This window comes from Asparagus officinalis, chromosome 5 (assembly GCF_001876935.1).
Source record: "Asparagus officinalis chromosome 5, Aspof.V1, whole genome shotgun sequence".
Lineage (NCBI taxonomy): Eukaryota > Viridiplantae > Streptophyta > Magnoliopsida > Asparagales > Asparagaceae > Asparagus > Asparagus officinalis.
Window position 1 is genome coordinate 31,485,931 of NC_033798.1, and position 19,585 is coordinate 31,505,515.

Genomic DNA, 19,585 nt, shown 5'->3' on the forward strand with positions numbered 1-19,585 from the left:
GCTCTCCAGAAGCGATACCTCTCCTAGAGGGGTGGAAACTGATAAAGGGGTGTCTAACGAATGAGCTACGAGCTGGAGTCTATCCATGAAAGCATATGAAATGAAAGAATGCGAAGCTCCCAAATCGAAAAGAATACGGGCGGGAAAGGAATTCACGAGGAACGTACCCTCCACAACTGCACCACTGGTACCATGATCACGAGGAACCACTGCATATACTCTGCCTGGTGCTGAAGACTGCTCTACCACTGGTGCTGGAAAATACGGGACAATTTGTCCCTAGGGGTCCTCCTGGACTGCTCGAACCTGCCCCTCTTGCTGACCCTAACCTCGGCCCTGCTATCGCGACTGCTGCTGGTTCGGACCCCTGCCCTGCTGAGCTCCTGCTGGTGCACTACGACACTCTGATGCCTTGTGTCCCACCTTGCGACAGTTAAAGCATACCCCCTGAAACTTGCGCTGGTGATGTGCCCTCTGATCTTGCTGGGGTCCTCTCTTATGAGGGCCCTTCTGCTGCTGCTGATGTCCTGTCAAGGGCCTCTTGTTCTTCCCCTTGTCTCCAATCTGTCCTGTCTTAGTCTTCCCCTCCTTGTCCTTCTGAAACATAGCCGTCTCATTCTCCTGTGAGGTGGCGGCCTCAGCTACCTCCCAGACTGAATAGAACTTCCTCGAGATGAGGTATCGGCGAAGATTAGGGCAAAGCCCTGCTAGGAACATCTGAGCCTGACGCTCTCCTGTCTGCCACATCCTCATGAAATACAGCAACTCCATGAACTTGCTCTCAAACTCTGCAACTGACATGTCCCCCTGAGTCAAATGGGACAACTCAAATTCCTTCCCAGTCCGTGCTGTAGAAGAAACATACTGCGCGTCAAAGAAGTAAACAAAATCCTCCCAAGTGAGGATCATCCGCTGCTCTAATGGAAACTGGAATCGGTACCATCTCCCGGCATCCCCCTTCAGACTATATAATGCCAGTCTTTGCTTCTATACTGAGTCTACATTGAGTATGTCTAGGACATTACTCACATCCTCCTTCTACTTGTGGGCTACAAGTGGGTCTGAAGAGCCTTGGAACTCCGGTGCTCTCATCTTCTGGTACCTCTCTACCAAGCGGAGCTAAGTCTCCTGCTCCGTGGCTCTATCCGGTACCGCTGGTGGAATAGCTACAGGTGCTACCTCTGGGTCTCTCTCTCTGATTGGGATGGCTGGTATCCCCTGTGGTGGAACTACTGGAGGTGGTGGTGACAAGCTCCTCAATCGCTGCCATCCTAGCTACGATAGGAGCCATGAGATCAATGAGGTATTGGGGAGCTTGCTGCGGCTCAGGTGGTGCATGCTCCTGCTCGGGTGGAGCCTGCTGTGGCTCTGCCTGAGCAGTTTTGCGAGTACGAGGTCTGCCACGTCCTGCCATTTCTCTCTAATCAAGAAAATAAAAGTTCATGAGTCAAAGTAGACATATATACATACGTAATATATAACAATACGATTTTTACATCATATAGTATTCACGCATATACTTTAAGCAAAAATAGTTGTCATAAAAAAATTTCTCAAAATTTTAAGATATACGTATATACCGTCCTCACTCATACTAGGAACTCCTTATCGGACTCTATACATGAATCCTAAGAAACTCTAACCTAGCTCCACGACTCGACACGGGATGATCCTAAGGATACTGGAACTAGAGCTCTGATACCAACTGTGACGTCCCACCCGGGAATCCCGGAGTCGGTACGCTATTAGATCTGATGGACTGACCTCACAAACCATAACATGTCTTTTCAGCACGTTTTTGTCCTCACTCACGCGCTCACTGGAAAACTTCCCAGGGGGTCACCCATCCTAGAATTTCTCCAGGCCAAACACGCTTAACTTTGGAGTTCCATCCTAGAATTTCTCCAGGCCAAACACGCTTAACTTTGGAGTTTCTAAGAGTTGGGTTCCCGAAAAAAAGATGCATCTTGATGGTATGAGTATTCCAATCAAATCTATCAATACTAATCACATCACCCTCTCAAGGGTTAGGGTATTATACCTATCATTTCTATTTTCATTATGATACTCCTTAGAAGTAGTGCCTAGTCATCATTATGTATTTTCACTCTTCATTATGTTGTAATTCTAACATATTAATATAGTTTACATATTTCTACAGACGTTATAAATAATGTAACATTAATTTAACAATTATAAAATAAAATAGTTACTAATTCAATAATAGTTACATTTATTGATTCTAATTATTTTAATTTAATGATTTAAAAGTAATGAAATTATCTAAATCCAAATCTAGTAAAAATAGGGCTATTTCAATATTAGCCCTCCAAATCATCAATTTTTCGATATTAGTCCTGCCAAATCTTCAAAATTGATCTTAGCCGCTCCACTCCCCCCACCCCACACTCTTCCATATTTAATATTTCTATATTAGGATCTCATGTCCCCAAATCCTATTAGTATGTTAAAATAAAAATTATAGAAAGTGTTAGGTAGTGTAAGCATTTAACCCGATGCGTGAAGCCTAGGCGCCTAGGTGGAGGCCTAGGTGGGGCCTATGAGTTTTGATTTTTTTAGTTTTTAATTATAATTAGTGATAGTAAATGTCAATCTCATAGAAAACCTGGGCGTTGGACTGACACTTAAACATATTTCTTAAGTAGTGGTAGAAGAGGTTTGCCAGAAGTCGGGAGAGGTAGAAGAGGTATTCGCAGTTAAAGTTTGGACGAGGTTAGAGGACATGGAGGCTGCAATGGAGGAAATTATGATTAATGCCTAAAAGGTGCAGTTCATGTAGGCATACTATTCTCTCCTAGGCACTCTTAGTATCTAGATGGACAATCTAGGTACCGCCTAGGCGCTAGGCGCTGGGTAGACGACCAATGTAGCGTTTAGGTCTAGGCATACGCCTGGGCGCTAGGCGCTCGGTAGACGGGCAATGTAGCGTTTAGGTCTAGGCATACGCCTAGGCGGCTAGGCGGAGGTTTTTTAAAAACATTGGTTAAGATAAGCCCCCCTTAGTTAAAATCTGCTTGAAATGAGAGAATATTCTGTTCACTTTAATTTTTTCAGTGACTTGCCAGTTATACCCCTCTGGCACAAACTTGAAACATATTAACCACTTTAACATATATCCATTAAACTCTCCAAATCTATTTAATGAAACCCTAACCCAAATCCATTTTCCACTTTATCTTCTTCGACGTCTTCTCTAACGTCTTCCCTAATAAAAATCAATCTGATGCAAATTTATGATTAGAGCTGAAGAGAGCAGTTAAGAAAGACATCAAAGAATATAAAGTGGAAAATGTATTTGAATATTAAACATTTTTGGAGAGCTTAACAATTATAGGTTAAAGTGGTTAATGTATTCTTGGTTTGTGAGAGGAGTATAACTGACAAGTCACAGAAAAAGTTAAAGTAAATAGAATATTCTGTCATTTCAATCAGATTTTATATAGAGGCTTAAGGATTTGGGGACCTGAGATCAATTTCAAAGATTTAAGAGGCTAATATCGCAATATTAAAGATTTGAGGTGTACGAGGGAATTTTCAAAGATTTGGGGGGCCAGCACAAAATACTGAGGAGGTTGGGGCCCATATTAAAATAACCCTTCGAGATAATAATAATCCTAGTTCTAATCGCTGAAGAAGACAAATTTAAACCAAGAATCCTAGTCTGCATCCTAAAAAGCAGGATTGCTAGGTACCAATTAACAATTACAAACGAATAAACACGCCCATCCAATCCTACGTGTGATCATGGAAACTTGTGCATATTCAATTTTATCGACGACTTTGATGGTAATCTATCTAATCAATGAATTTTCAATATTATCCTAATAATACCCATATTTTGCTCTCTGAAACGCTCTGTCAGATTATTAGGGCTTTTTTCTATTAGTCCATTTCATATTTCGTATTTTGAAATTATTCCCTCAGCTCATGAAATTTCTCTTAAGTCTGTCAATTCTTAAGGTATTTTAGAATCAGTCCATTAAATCGTTGAAGTTGCCATTATACACACAATTCATAGGTTATTTTAAAATTGGTCTAGCCCAGTATTCTCCAATTACTAGTAGAATTGTCAATTAGAGGGATTAATTTGAAATAATGTATGAGAATGAGGCAACCTAATAAAAATTTTGCATGATTCGAGGACTAATTTCCCTATAGTCGCTACTTAGAGCATCTCTAACCACAAAACCCAAAATAGTGTAGTTTTTACACCAAGTTGGTGTAGTTTTTACACCAAATCACTATTCCATCTCCAAACCATTACACTAAATTTTACACCAAAAAAATATTCCTTTTATCATTCTTATCTTTTAATGAGATATGATTGGAATATTTAATTTGTTATAACAAACTTTAAGGGCAAACTTGAAAAAAACAAAAACTCTATATCTACAGTGTTACACCATTCCTGGCGCAACACTGTAGCACAACTTTAAAATAGCTCTAAAAATGACGATCGGTTGGAGGAAGAAAATGGAAAAATTTTGCGTCAATTTGGGAAAATGGCGACCGGTTGGAGTTGCTCTTATGCCCTTGATTGAAGTGACCATTCTCAAAATAGCCCATTAGTAAAAGATTTAAATTTAATTTTAATGATTTGAGGGACTAAGTCAAAATAATATAAGAACTGGAGGGCCTAATAATATTCCAATGATTTGAGCGAAGAATTCAAAATATGAAATATGCAAAGGACTAATATCGAAAAGTCCCAAAGTTACAACATGGATACCAAAAACACCCTTTAATTATTACAGGAACACCACTTCCCTTGTTGAAAAGACCAAAAGGCTGCTGGCAAATTCGTTATTTGTTAAAAGTGTACTTAAATAATAAATTTTCCATTCAGAAAGCGACTTCAAGCTAGCTGGTGGGAAGCACACGCTATCTCTTCTGTCTTTGTTTTCAATGAGATGATAGGAAAAAGGTCAGTTTTTTTATTAACTTTTTATTGTGTTTGGAATGCTGAAGAGCTTATCTTGGAACCCAATAGGTAGTTTTAGTAGCTTTTATTTGAAATTCTGCATAAGAATTTGTGTTTTTTGAGATGGGTTTTTGATCATGTAGCTGGGTTTTGTGGAGCTCAGGTTGTGTGATTCTCTTTAGATAGCTCTTGTGACATCTAGACTACTTTTAGATTGTAACCCATTTGTAGAAATTCTTGTTTCATGTCTGAATCAGAATTTTAGTTAAGATTTTGCACAAAATGTGTGACTTTGACATGGTTTTTTGGTCTTTCAGGTAGTTTTTGCTGAACTCAGATTGCGACTCTTTTGAGGTGGATGATTTGATTTGATTTTTTTTTTGTTTTTCTTTTTTTTGGATGTTGAAGAGGCAAGCTGGAATTATATAGTTCTATTAGCTTTTAGAAATTATAGAAACTTTTAGCTGATTTTTGCAGAGATCAGATTGTGACTCTGAGAAGGTGTGGATTTTTTTAAATTATTATTATTATCAGTGGCGGATCTACAACATATTTGGTGGTGGTTCAAAATATACACTAAATTTTTTTCTCAAATAATAGCAGGTGGGAAAAAATGAAGGAAGGGTTATTAAAGAGAAAAACAATCATTTTTAAACAATGATTTGACTTATATATATAAGAAACAAAAATATTTATAGAATGCCTTAAAAAGGTAGACAGAACAAAGGGATAAAATGAAAGGAAAAGAAGAAGAAGAAGAAGAATAGAGGGGAGGTAAAAGGAAAGAAGCCTAAAAGAGAAATTTTCGAAGGCTGGATGGTTTGAACTCCAGACCTCTTACAAAATGTTACCAACTGCAATACCACTAGGCTATAGAGAACTTTTGTATGAGGTGGTTCAAGTGAACCACTTTGAACAAGGGTGGGTCCGCCACTGATTATTATTATTATTATTATTATTATTATTTTTGAGGGTCATGTTGAAGAGATACAAATGTGTGATTATGAGATAAGTTTTTTGGACTTTTAGCAAATGGGTTAAAATTTTGCATAAAACGTGTGATTTTAACATGGGTTTAGTCGAGTTTTTGCATTACTTTCTATTAGTTTTTAGATTAGTTTTAGATTGTGACCCATTTCTACAAATGATAGTATCATGTTTGAATCAAAGGGTTTAGTCAAAAAAAAAAAAAAAATTTGCGAACAATTGTGTCATTTTTTAGAAGTACTTTAGCTCTTGTAGTTTGTCTTTGAAGAGATCAGGTTGTAACCTCTTGGTTCTGAAAACAGAAACCCAGTTTGATTTATTATTATTATTATTATTATTTCCCCCCTTTTTTTTGAAGGATGCTTTGGCTTAAATCCAAACTTGGTAAATTTACAGAACTTGGGTGTTAACGAAAACCCATTTCCCCCTATCCCTATCTTTTTCATGTGAACGTGCTTCAAGCTTCAACAGCAATCCTAATAGTACTTTTTAAAAAAAAAAATATTTTGCAGTTCATTGTCTGAATCCTGAGCTACTTCCAATTGAACCCCATTCAAGCGTTCTGCAGTATGACGACTGGAAGCCTTCAACCAGTTAGAAACAAGAACCGAGCCCGAAGAGATAAGCAGATTGCCAACGAGACTACTCCCCTGCTCCCAAGCAAGCACGAAGGCTCCAGCGAATTCCATGAATTCAATGGCGCTTCTTTCTCTGGAGCCGTGTTTAATTTATCAACCACCATCATTGGAGCCGGCATCATGGCTCTGCCCGCGACTATGAAGGTCTTGGGCCTTGTTCCTGGGATTGTGATGATTATCTTTATTGCTTTCCTTACTGAGGCTTCTGTTGAGATGCTTATCAGATTTAGCCGTGTGGAGAAAATGACTTCGTATGGTGGAGTGATGGGGGATGCCTTTGGAAGGATTGGAAGAATGCTTCTGCAGATTTGTGTGGTTATCAACAATGTTGGCATCATGGTGGTATACATGATTATCATCGGTAAAATTACTAAAACATTAAAAAGTTTAATTGTTCTTTGATGATTTTTTTCATCTTGTTAAATGACTGATTATTATTTGTCTATGGCGTGATTGTGGTGCAGTACTTAGTTACAGGGATAACTACTACTAACATGCACTCTTCTGCATTTCAATTTGTCTTTTTTCCCCATTGCATCATTGATAGTATTGGACTACTAGTATCATAGGCTCCATCAATGTATATTTAGTGGTGTCAGTTTTTTGTTTTGCTTTGTTTTTTTTTTGGTTTTTTTTTTTTTTTGGGGGGGGGGGTATTCACCCCTTAAATCTTTAATATTTTAAAATTAGTTGTTCAAATCATTGAAATGACTAGTAGAACCCCCCAACTCTTATCTTGGAACTTGTGCTCTTAATTGGAGGGATTAATTTGAAACAACTCATAATACTTGGAGGACCTAATATCAGTTTCAATGATTGTGGACGAATTTCAAAATATTAAAGTTTTAAGGGACTAATGTCGACAAAACCCTTTCTTTAAAGAATATGTGATTTATGATTTGTTGAAGATCCAAGCTACTCGCTAGCATTTGCGCAATTGCATTTCAAATCGGGATTTGACTCTGTTTTCATCTTTTCAGAAAACACTTTATAACCACTCATACAGTCTAGGTTACTCAGACACGGCGTTTTTGGTGCTGTGTTCGTGTCCGACACGCGTTGGACATGGATTCTCCACAGACATGCCATGTACACATATGGTTCAAAGCAAAATCCGATTTTCCCATTCCTTATACCCAATTTTCTTTGATAATATCGGGCTCAAACCCAATCGGTTTTTTAAACATGAAAACTGACACTCATTACTTAAATATTTGACAAATACCCATTATATTATCCCATGCGATCAAAACTAAACATTTGTTGTTAAATCTTATTCTTAGTTTTATTTAACTTAATTCTTAATTGTTATAGATAATAGAAAGAAACATACAAATGTTATACATATTTCAATTCAGTATTTGATCTAATGTAAGTTTTATACACATACACATATGTAGCCTTAACCCAATATCCTACATTTTACGAATTTTCCGTGTCCCGTGTCTGTGTCCAGTGTCCACGTCCGCACCCGTGTCCGTGCTACCTAGAATACAGTATACCATAAGAAACATTGTTTGATTAGTCTACTAATGATCAAATATCTGAAGCAACTCACATCCTTTCCAAGTATATATTGTCCTTTAGAAATCAGCAGATAAAAGTGAAGCTCATTTAATGATTTTTTTTTTTTACCTTTATTACTTATTAGATCCATGCTGTTGCAAGGTAGCCCTTAAAGAATTTCTATTTTATAACATTTAACTTTGTGACCAGGCGACGTGCTTTCTGGAACATCCTCCACTAGTATTCCTCATTCTGGTCTATTAGAAGAATGGTTTGGGCGTCACTTGTGGAATGGCCGATTCCTTGTTCTTACCATTACAACCCTTCTTGTATTTGTTCCATTGGCAAGCTTCAAGCGCATTGGCAAGTTGAACCAATTATTTTCCCTGTTAAGATTCTAGAATTTTGTTTAGTGTAAATTTCACTCAATGCCTCCCATACTTTGGGTTTTTTCGCACATGCCACCCTGAACTTTGTTTATTCCACCTAACGCCCTTGAATTTGTCTCACTTAACCCCAAAGTCACATCTTGAGCTTCAAAGGGTCACATGCCAAGCACCTGACAGCAAAAGGATGAAATACCCCTCTGTCTATTAAAAATTACCCCTTTATGCTGATTTCATTTTTGAGGATTATATTTCAGAAAGGGAATTTTGGTCATTTCACCATTAATGGGTAACAATGTCGGGGAGTGTGTTGGAAACACTTCAAAGGTCAAGGGGTTTAAGTGACACCTAAAGTCCAAGGGGGTTAAGTGGAATAAAAAAAGTTCAGGGGGTATTTGCAACCGATAGAGCTCTTTTCCACAACCCAAGACACTCTAACTCTGCCTGCAGATTCTCTGCGATATACATCTGCCTTATCGGTTGCGCTGGCGGCGGTGTTCGTTGTTGTCACTGCTGCAATTGCGATTGTCAAATTAGTGAGTGGAAGTGTGCAGATGCCAAGATTGTTTCCAGAGATCACTGATTTGTCATCTGTTTGGAATCTTTTCACAGCAGTTCCAGTTCTCGTCACTGCATTTATCTGCCATTACAACGGTATGCACTTCCCGTAGTAGACGTGATCATGTTGGTGGTTTACTGGTTAGTGGTTATTACTTAAATTTCTGGTCCAATGAACAACATTAGTGCCATTCTTTGTCAAATAAACAGCATTAGTGGCATTCTTATGATGTTTAGATTGTTCAAGAACTTGACGAACTTATACCTCTTTGTGAGAGACAATGGCAACCTTCTTTTTAGAGCGTAATAGAAACTTGATTACCATCATTAAGCAAGCAACTCTCCAACTAATTTTTTTAAGGGTAAATTTCACAACACCGTCAATAAGGTTAGCCCATTTAGTGATAAACCGCATAAAGTGTAAGAACATCATTAAACTCTGAAAACTTTTTCGTTTTCTATTTTGGACTACTCTTTAAATTTGGTGGTTATCTGAAAAGTACTTGGGGATGAAGTGAAATTTCCGAGCTTTTCAGGGGTTATTACAAATGTAAACCTCTTATGTGCGTGTGGGTAGAGAAACTGGTCAACAAGCTTGTTTCTCGGTATACAAATGCATTTGTTACGGTTGTAGTGGGAAAATGGCTTGACCTCTCGGGCGGAGAGTTAAGTTTTATTTATAGTAAAACAAATACAATACTATTACATAAGCTTTCAATATGGAACTAAATAAACTTGTCTCTAATAGTTTTACATGAATGTTGAAAACCTTGGACAAATAAATAGGAGACAGAGGATCAAGGGCCTCTAGTCTAGCTCTTGTTTTCTTCGTCTCTAGTACACATTGTTCTTTGTTACTGGAGTCTGTGATTGGAAATTCCTTTGACCAGTTTCATTTATGAGATTTGCAGTTCACAGCGTAGACAACGAGCTCGATGACTCTTCCCTAATTCAGCCGATAGTGCGGACATCACTCGCCCTCTGCTCTACTGTCTACATAGCCACAAGCTTCTTCTCCTACCTCCTTTTCGGCGATTCAACCCTCGATGATGTCCTTACCAACTTTGATTCTGATCTCGGCATCCCTTACAGCTCTCTTCTCAATGACATTGTTCGAGTTAGCTATGTTCTTCACCTCATGCTTGTGTTCCCCATCATCTTTTTCGCCCTCCGCCTCAACTTTGATGGTCTCCTCTTTCCTTCAGCCAGGCCCATATCTTCTGATAATCGGAGATTTGCATTTGTTACTTTGCTTCTCCTATCGTTCGTTTTCTTGGCTGCGAATTTTATCCCGAGCATTTGGGACGCTTTTCAGTTTACGGGTTCGACTGCAACAGTCTGTATCGGTTTCATCTTCCCTGCTGCCATCACCCTAAGGTGAGTTCTCTTGTAATAGTTTGGGTTAATTTCAGACAACCCCTTACTTTGGGGGTTTTGCTGATAAATCCCCTTAACTATTATAATTCCACAAATACCCCCTGAACTCAAGAGGTTTTGCATATAAACCCCCCTGAATTTATTTATTCTACTAAACTTCTTGATGATTGTTCACTTTAAACCCCCACCCCCCAAAAAAAACCAAAAAAACAACAACAAACATAGTCTACTGTCAACTCTAACTTGTCATTTGCGACGCACATAATCAAAAAAGATGAAAACTCCCCTCAGTTGTCAAAGACGTAATGGAAATAAGAAAAAGGATGAAAGGGTGATTTATTGTGAACCGAGGGTGACTTTTTTGGTCACACCAAGATGCGAGACATGTTACGCTTGATGATAATTTTCTTGGAGGTTGAAGTGAAAATTCTTCAGGAGGTTCAGTAGAATAAAATAGGTTGAGAAGGATTATGTGCAAAACCCCATAAAGTTTGGAAATACTTTGTGGATTTAAAATAGTTAACGGGATAATGTGCATAATTTCCTTAAGGGGTTTTCTCCCCCTGATATTAACCATAATTTTTTATTGATTCTTGGGATATTTTTATGTTGTCATTTTCCTAATTATTATCATTTTGGTTTCTTGTTTCAGGGATGCTCATGCCATAGCGAGCAACAGGGATAAGATCCTATCGAGTTTCATGATCGTCCTGGCCGTTGTTTCGAGTGGGGTGGCTATATACAGTGATGTATTTGCCATATTTCAGAGGAGCAAGCCTGCGCCTAAGTATTGAGCGCTGTGATTCCGTGGCTATAGTGTATAAGTGCATTGGAGATGTTTGAAGTTGTCCCGTCTGTAGTTTTGTACTGGAACTGTGCTCAATGTTTGAGTTGAGGTAAATGCAAGTATCTGTAATAAATTGGGGGTATCCTCAATCTTTTAAGTTTTGGGTTACATGCGAGTATGTGTAATATATTGGGAATGTGCCCTAGTTTTTGAATTTGAAGCTGAGTATATGTAATAATGGTAGTACGCTCAATGTGTCAGTTCTGAGTTAGGGCGCGTTTGGTTGTGGGACTGGGAGCTCGAAAGCTGCCACGGCAGTCCCATCCGTGGCAGCTTTTGGGCAAAAACGCCTCTTTTAGATGCGTTTTTGCCCGAAAGGTGCCACGGATGGGACTGGGGTGGCAGCTTTCGGGCACTTTCCCACCTAAAAACCGAGAAACAAACGCGCCCTTATATGCAAGAATGTATATATTAGCTATCTGTTAGGTGGTATGCATGTGCATTGCACGTGGTTAAATATCTTAATTATGTATTTTAGGTTTATTTATTTACTATAACATGGTTGCGAAAAAGTTTATAATTATCATAATATATTAAAATTCTTTAGATTCCATGCGTAAAATCTTGTTGGTTTTAACATTTTGCTTTCTAGAGGAATTGTGAAGCTTAAAATCTTAAAATATTAATGATTTAAGAGCAATTTCAATAATTTGAATAACTAATTTTAAAATATTAATGATGTAAGAGACAAATATTGAAAGGACACTTACTATTAATGAAAAAAATAAATTCTTGAGTTCATTAGGGAAAAAAGGTTTTATCTAGTGCTTGAATTTTATTTAGTTTTAAAAAATTACTTCCATCTGCCATTTATAGCCGACGATCGAGTATTATAGTAATTAAAAGCTTTTTTAGAGTATTATAGTAATTAAAAGCTTTTTTTAGAATTCTCTGAGTTAAAATGTGCAAATTCATGAAAGAAAACACACATTATGTGATCAATCTTAAAATCTAATATTTTAATCCTTCCATATCTTCCCAACTACACTTTATCTAAAATTTTCAAAATGATTGCTCTTTAGTGTCAGAAAATTATAAAATATACTCCGAGAATGATTTATACATATTATGCACTCAGATGGATTGTATTTTAACAGAAAAGTTTAGGTATATCCAATTTTAAACAACATCCAAAACTTTTAGGAGAAAAAAGACAACACCACAGAGTTAGAAAAATCCAATACCTACAACAGTATCAATATGCAAGCTACGTAATATAAAACATAGTCTTATAAAATCGATGTCACATGTGCCTTAAGTTGTGCTTAGTTTAAGGGTAATTTTATAAAACTCCCCCTCAACTATTGTGTATGTGGGGCAAGGTCGGGGGTTGGGGGTGAGTGTGTTTTGGGGTTAAATCAAAATTTTAAAGTTGAGATGAATTATCTATACCCTAAACATGGAGGATACTTCTCAATTAAAATAGCTGAGGGGATTTTTCTAACACCCTTTTCTTGTTAAATATTGTATATACATAGACTTGTTTAGTCTCACATTGGGTAGGATAGTACAACAGACTCTATTTACAATGTATCTATAAATTGCCATATCAATGAAGAAAGATATCTTTTTCTCTCCAATTGCTCTGGCTCTTACATGGTATTAGAGCCACCCAATCAACTTTCCCCTCAAAATCCCAGCCTCACAATGCCAAAAACCTAATTAACATGGCTCTTATGTAAATCATGCTTCCCTCTCGTGATTGCGAAATCTCGCGATCATGAGATTTCTATGATCAGGAGATTATCATTTATCAACCACCATGCCTCAGCACAACAAACCCAAGCCGCTGCCTACTGACCACCACCCTTGAGCTCTCAGCCGACTCTGCTCAATATCGCTTGACCATGCCCATCAAATATGCACCATTTCTCAATCCCGCTCGAACTAGATTTGCACCTACTTGTCCACAACTATGATTCACCCATTCAATTGCACCACTGCTCATCTACAACGAGATCTTTCTCGCCCACGTCAACATTGCTCGACTGCCCGACTCAAAACTACCCCATCACTCGACATCGCTCGACAACGCCTGCCAGATCCGCATCGTTGCTCGACCCTACTCGAGCCAGAATAGCACTAGCTCGACCACAATGCACCTAGCCTCGCCCATGATCACACCACCACTCGACCACATGTGCCAATCCTACACCAATGCTCGACCACTTGAGTCAAAACTACACTGCCGCTTGACCACCTGAGCCATATTTGCACCACCACTCATCCTGCGCCATAGATCCCGAATCGGAAATCATCTCAAAACTAATTTGGCTCATCTACTCTATCCAAACTCACATATCACTAGTTCCTTCGATCAATCAAACCTTATTTCACCAACATGAAAACGTAGGAAATGCACTTCCATCAACAATTCATTGATGTTATACTTAATGGCGGCAACTACCACCTCTGGTCCTACTCCCTACGCTTCATCCTACGTAGCTGTTGCATCTGGAGTCACATTGACAACACTGCTAAATCCGCAATTCAACCACCCACTACTGGAGATCCTATCAAAGACGTCGTTACCCTATCGTCATATGAGTCTGCACTAACGACTTGGACCCTTGCTGAAATCGAGCCATTGCATCATTAGTCCAATCTGTCTCTCCCTCTGTCCAACTTCAACTCACATGGTTCTACTCTACCACATCTCTCTAGGAATACCTTAAGCAGTTCTACACCCAGTCGGGTGATGCTTGGGAGTTCCAACTATACCAAAAGAGTCAATTTGCCAATTCTACACATAATCTTCGACCTATGGGAACAAATTTGCGACCCTCAAAATAACCCTATCAGACCTAGCTTCCAGGGCCATCACGTCAACAGTTGAGATCGACAACATCTCTCTCAATTTTTGATAAAAATCTAATAGGAGTTCGAATTTGTTTACAACTAACTCATTCACTGGTCACCCTGACCCGCCTTAGAGACAGCTGTCAGAAAGCTATAAGCTAAAGAGACGCGTCTTCAGTTAACAACTCTTCCCATCAATTCATGCTCCGTACACACCACCTCTTGACCACCTCACTGTGGTCCCCCTCATTGTCCACATCCCCCATCATCTAGACTGTAGCACTCCGTTCCTTAGACCTCTAGCAGATCATGATGCAACTTTCACAAGCTCCGAGGATACTCCACGAGAAAGCGTCATGCACATCTAGCTATAGCATCCCTAACCACACCTCTGATGACTCCACCCCAGGTAGCCATTTCCGAGATCCTATCCACATCCACAACACTATCCTACACCGATCTACTATAGGCACTACATCCATCAGCCACATCACCTATTATAGGTTTGACTACTGCCTCATACGCCACCCATTCAGGTATAAAAGCTAAATCATGAATTTTAGATTCGAGTGCCACACATCATCTGACGTCTTCACAAACACACCTATACAACTAAACACCCCTTCCCCCCACCTGTGACATCCCACAAGTTTAGTCCCACATCGGTGGGAAAATAAGGAATTAAAGGCTTTATATAGTGAAGCTAAAGACTCATGTTTAATATCGCTAGTTAATTTTGGCAGTGGTTTGATCCAAACAACGTGTTACACTCGGTGGGTCTCATGGCTTATACACGCCAACGGGCCTACAGGCCCGGGGTATGACAAATGGTATCAGAGCAGTTGTCAGCCGAAAGTGTAGAGCTAAGTGCTATGCGAGGCTAAGTGCTACACTGTGTGGATGTGGTGAGAGCCACCTCTAGAGCGCGTAGGAGCCACCTCTAGAGTCCACATCGCTTGGCAACGATACTAGGATGTGATAATTATCATACCGCAACGAGGACGTTGTCTTTGTAAGGTGGGGGTGAATATGACATCCCACAAGTTTAGTCCCACGTCGGTGGGAAAATAAGGAATTAAAGGCTTTATATAGTGAAGCTAAAGACTCATGTGTAACATCGACAAGTCGATTTTGGCAATGGTTTGAGCCAAACAACGTGTTACACTCGGTAGGTCTCACGGCTTGCACACACCAACAGGCCTGTGGGCCCGGGGCGTGACACTACCACCATGGTCCGCATGGCCGATGGAACCCCGTTACCCATGACCTCAATCATGCATTTCTCATTTAACCCCTTAAAACTAACACCATTGAATCTGATCTATTATGTGGCAAATATCCCTCAACTATAAAACAATTATCTTGGTTTTTTCTAGGTAAAAGAAAAAGAAGAGTTATATATAGAGAGAGAGTAAATTGGTCGGGTCCTTTTATTATCGGTTGGTTGTTTTTTTTTCTTTTAACTAAAATGAGTTTTTTTTCAAGAGGATATTTCATCCAAATCACATATTGAAGTAATGATGTTAATGAGTTCGCTTAGAGAAGTGTAAAAGGTTAGGGGAGTTTGTTGGTTGGCGCGCGGGGGCCGGAGGGGGTTCTAACAGCCATTTTCACTTAACCCGACAAAAATAACACTAACCTATTATGTGGCAAGTATACCTCAACCATAAAATAATTATCTTGGTTTCTTTTAAATGAAAGAAAAAGAAGACATATAGAGGGAGAAAGTTACATAAATTGGTTAGAGGTCCTTTCATTATCCGTTGAGGTTTTCTTTGTAACTAAAATAAGTTTTTTTTAAAGGAGGGTATTTCATCCAAATCACTAATTGAAGCAACGACATTAATGAAGTTTGCTGAGAGAAGTGTAAAGTGTCTGAGAAGTTTTTATGGAACACATCAAAAGTTGAGGGGTTTTCTAAAATCGTTGTTATACCAAAGTTGAGAGGTATTATATACAACACCTCCATAGTTAGGGGATTTTTTTCAAATTAAATAAGTTGAGTATGTATTCTGAGACAACCACCATACTTGATGGGTTTTCAAAAATCAACTCTTCTTTTAAATATGATTTGCTTACATATTTATCTCCCAAATCTTTAATAATTCAATATTAGTCTTTAAAATTATGAGCAATTTTAAAATTTTCAGTGATTAATATAAAATTATTAAAGATTTAAAATCAAGGGACTAATATGTAAATAACATTTAAATATTTGTTTTTATCCCTCTGTTATATATAATGAGATATTGGCGATGCTCTTAAAGGTACCAAACAACGCCGCCTAAGTGTGCATAAGACAATATCATATGTCATATATTATTTTAATGTTAAATCAGAATTCTTACATGATGGGTGTTTTCTATCCATAACTAGAATCCTCATCAAATTAAATATATCCAAAATTAGAAAATTATAATTATAATCAAATATTATGTAATATTCATCAAATCGTAATTATCCATAACTGAAAATTAAATAATAATGTTTTGAATTCTCTTTAATTGTTAAAAAAAATTGATAATCACATTTTTAATTCTCTTTTCTTTTATATATAAGGAAAAATTGCTTCAAGGCTCCAAAATTCAAGTTTCAATGTGCTCTAGCCCTTCATATTTTTTTAAATGTGCTACAGGTTCTTTTTTTTAGAAAAATGTGTCCAGGGTCCTCCATCATGATTCCAGCTCATGATTAGACATGCCAGCTCATGATTAGATACGTCAGCTCCTAAAATCCTAATTTTACTCTTTCTCTTTCTCATGCCAGCTCATCCTAGTTCATGTTAACTTTTATAGATAACATGTTAACTGTTATAGATAACATGTTAATTATAGATAACATGTTAACTATTATAATTTCATAAATATATTTGTGTGAATTGTAATAGTTTACATGTTACCTATAATAGTTAACATGTTAACTATAATAGTTAACATGAGACGCAAAGTTCCTCGGGACGACACTGATGACAGAGCAGGGGAGGGAGGTGGGGGGAGGGTAGGAGAGGGAGGCGGAGCTGGGGAGGGAGGCGAGGGAGGGGGCTGAGGGGGACCAGAGGAGGAGGAGGGAGATGTAGGGGAGATGGTAAAATCGGGATTTTGGATAGGGGAGAGATTAAAATCGGGATTTTGGAAGAGGTTTCATTGGAACTTGGGGAGAGGGGCCTAGACACAATTTTTTCAAATTATAGGGGTGCAGCACCTTGAAGAAAGTTAGGTGGGCTGAGACACATTGAGACTTAAATTTTGGGGCCTTGAAGTAATTTTTCCTATATATAAAGGAGGGATTAATGGTTTACTATTATTATTACGTTTCAAAAAATTGTCATACAAATCTTCTTAATTTTTAAAATATGAATTTCATTAAACCTTCAATAAGCCTGTAAAGTTTTTGAAAACCCCCGATATATTTCAGAGTTTCAAAATATCACCAAAACATTTTGATTTTTTGCTCTTAAACCCCATAAAGGCATCACCCCATAAATTTATACTAACGAACATTATCCCTCAAGGCTAATACATACCTCAAATCATTTCTATTTGCATATTAACCCATAAAATTATAAATAACTACTAACAAAATAAAAAAATTCTAAATAGCCCTTTGATAAATATGAAACTACAGGCATCCCCTTGAAAACTCTAAAAATTAGAAAACCCCTTTAAATTATAAAAATTACAAAGGACCCTCAAAATTTCTAAAAATTACAAAGCATTCCCTTTAAAACTCTAAAAATTATAGACAACCTCCTTAAAACTTTGAAAAACTATAAACAGATCTCTTAAAAATATGAAAGTTACAAAAATCATTCAAAAAAAAATCTAAACTACAAAAATACCTTTGCAAAATCTAAAAAAGAACTACTAGAAAATTTTGAATATACAAATAGTTCCTCCCAAAAAATAAAGAAATTACAAACAACCCCTTTTAAAATCTAAGATTTAGAAACAACATCCTGAAAAACCTAAAAATTACATAGAAACCTAAAAATAATAAACAACTATTATTATGGTTTTTCTATCAAAATTTATTAGGGGTTAAGTAAGAATGCTAAAAAATTCCACATAGTTATTTTTTCCGCTATAAGAAGAAAAAAAGCTCCGACTTAAGTTATTCACTTTGAAAGAAGAGGGTCGAAAGGATAAAAATTAGTGCAATATCAAATTTTTAATGGAAGTAATTTTATTTTTTAGAAGCAAAATCATAGCTAGAAAAAAGAAAAAAAATTCATAGAGCACAAACAAACTAGATATACAATTCAAAATACCAAATCAGACCGTGTGAACATGGGCATGACGCTTGTAGATTACTTATAGTTCTATAAGATATTCTTAATTATACAAATTTAACAAGTGGCATAAAATATAATTAATTAATTAATAATGGGGTTATATTAATATTTGGTACCAAGTATACCCATTTTACTTGGTAGTAAGATGGAGAGATCTGGGCCATAGATATAAGGTTTTGGTGAGTTGTTGTGGCATGAATTCTGCCAAAAAATCCCTTACTTCGAAAAGTGAGATGGTTGTTTTTCATTAATCAGATTCTCTCTACTTTCTCATATACAAATACAAGTATTTTTCTCGTACTTGCACGAATGAGTCTCACATAATGAACATCTTAGAAACCCCCCTCACAACTATTTTATTTTAAGAAAATCCCCTTAAGTTTGGACATATTATGGATAAACCCATTCTACTTTGAAAATTGGAGCAACCCCCCTCAACTAATGAGTATCTCACAATACCCCACTAATCTTTCACACTTTTCTCACTAAAACCTCCAGATGCTATTTTAAAATATAAAATAACTAAAATATACTTTTGAAAATTAACCTATTCAGATACAAAGAAATCCTCAACTGGTGAAAAAGATCTTGATTAATTTATAATGCTTTCCCCCTCTTTGTACTCTTTTTCCTTTATCCTAAAAAAATTAGATTAATATTTTATGATTGAGGTGTATTTTCATCTTTTTCAGTCATCTATTATCATGACATGCTAGACCTAACGGTGTTAGCTTTTAGGGTGAAGTGAGAAGGGTTCATGAGGTTTCTCGAATTTTCAAACTTGAGGGGGTTTATCTACAATATGCTCAAATCTAAAGATGGTTTCTCAAAATTAAAATAGCTAAGAGGAGTTTTCTTAGATACAACTCATATTTAAGGGGGGTTAAGTCAAAAAAGTTTAGGGGCTTGTCTTGAATTTTCATAGTTGAGGGGGTTATCTACAATATATGCTCAAACTTGAGGAGGATTTTCTCAAATTAAAATAGTTGATGAGAGTTTTCCAAAATTAACCTATGATTTTATATTAAGAGGCTTTCTACATGAGTTTTTTCTTTAATTTTTATATTTAAATACATGATCATGACATTTTTTAAATATGGATAGTTATAATTTAATAATAATTACAAAATATTTTAATATTAAAATTTTAAAATTATGAATAGTTTTAATTTGATTATGATTCTTTGATGAATATATTTCTATATATAAATATATGATGATTATAAGGTTTTTTATTAAAATATAGATAGTTAT

General features: G+C 37.1%; 1 protein-coding gene across 5 annotated transcripts; it reads left to right on the forward strand.

The window, feature by feature from the left end:
- On the forward strand, positions 4,815-11,434 carry LOC109842688 (probable sodium-coupled neutral amino acid transporter 6). Of its 5 annotated transcripts, XM_020411542.1 has the most exons (7): positions 4,857-4,945; positions 5,260-5,296; positions 6,442-6,928; positions 8,284-8,436; positions 8,910-9,113; positions 9,929-10,394; positions 11,047-11,434. In XM_020411542.1, the coding sequence occupies exons 3-7, from the start codon at positions 6,499-6,501 to the stop codon at positions 11,186-11,188; spliced, it is 1,395 nt and encodes a 464-aa protein (XP_020267131.1). In that variant the 5' UTR covers positions 4,857-4,945; positions 5,260-5,296; positions 6,442-6,498; the 3' UTR covers positions 11,189-11,434. The 5 variants fall into 5 exon arrangements, with proteins under 5 accessions (XP_020267133.1, XP_020267129.1, XP_020267131.1 ...); XM_020411540.1 differs by lacking the exon at positions 5,260-5,296 and having other exon boundaries at positions 4,816-4,945; XM_020411541.1 differs by lacking the exon at positions 5,260-5,296 and having other exon boundaries at positions 4,940-5,011.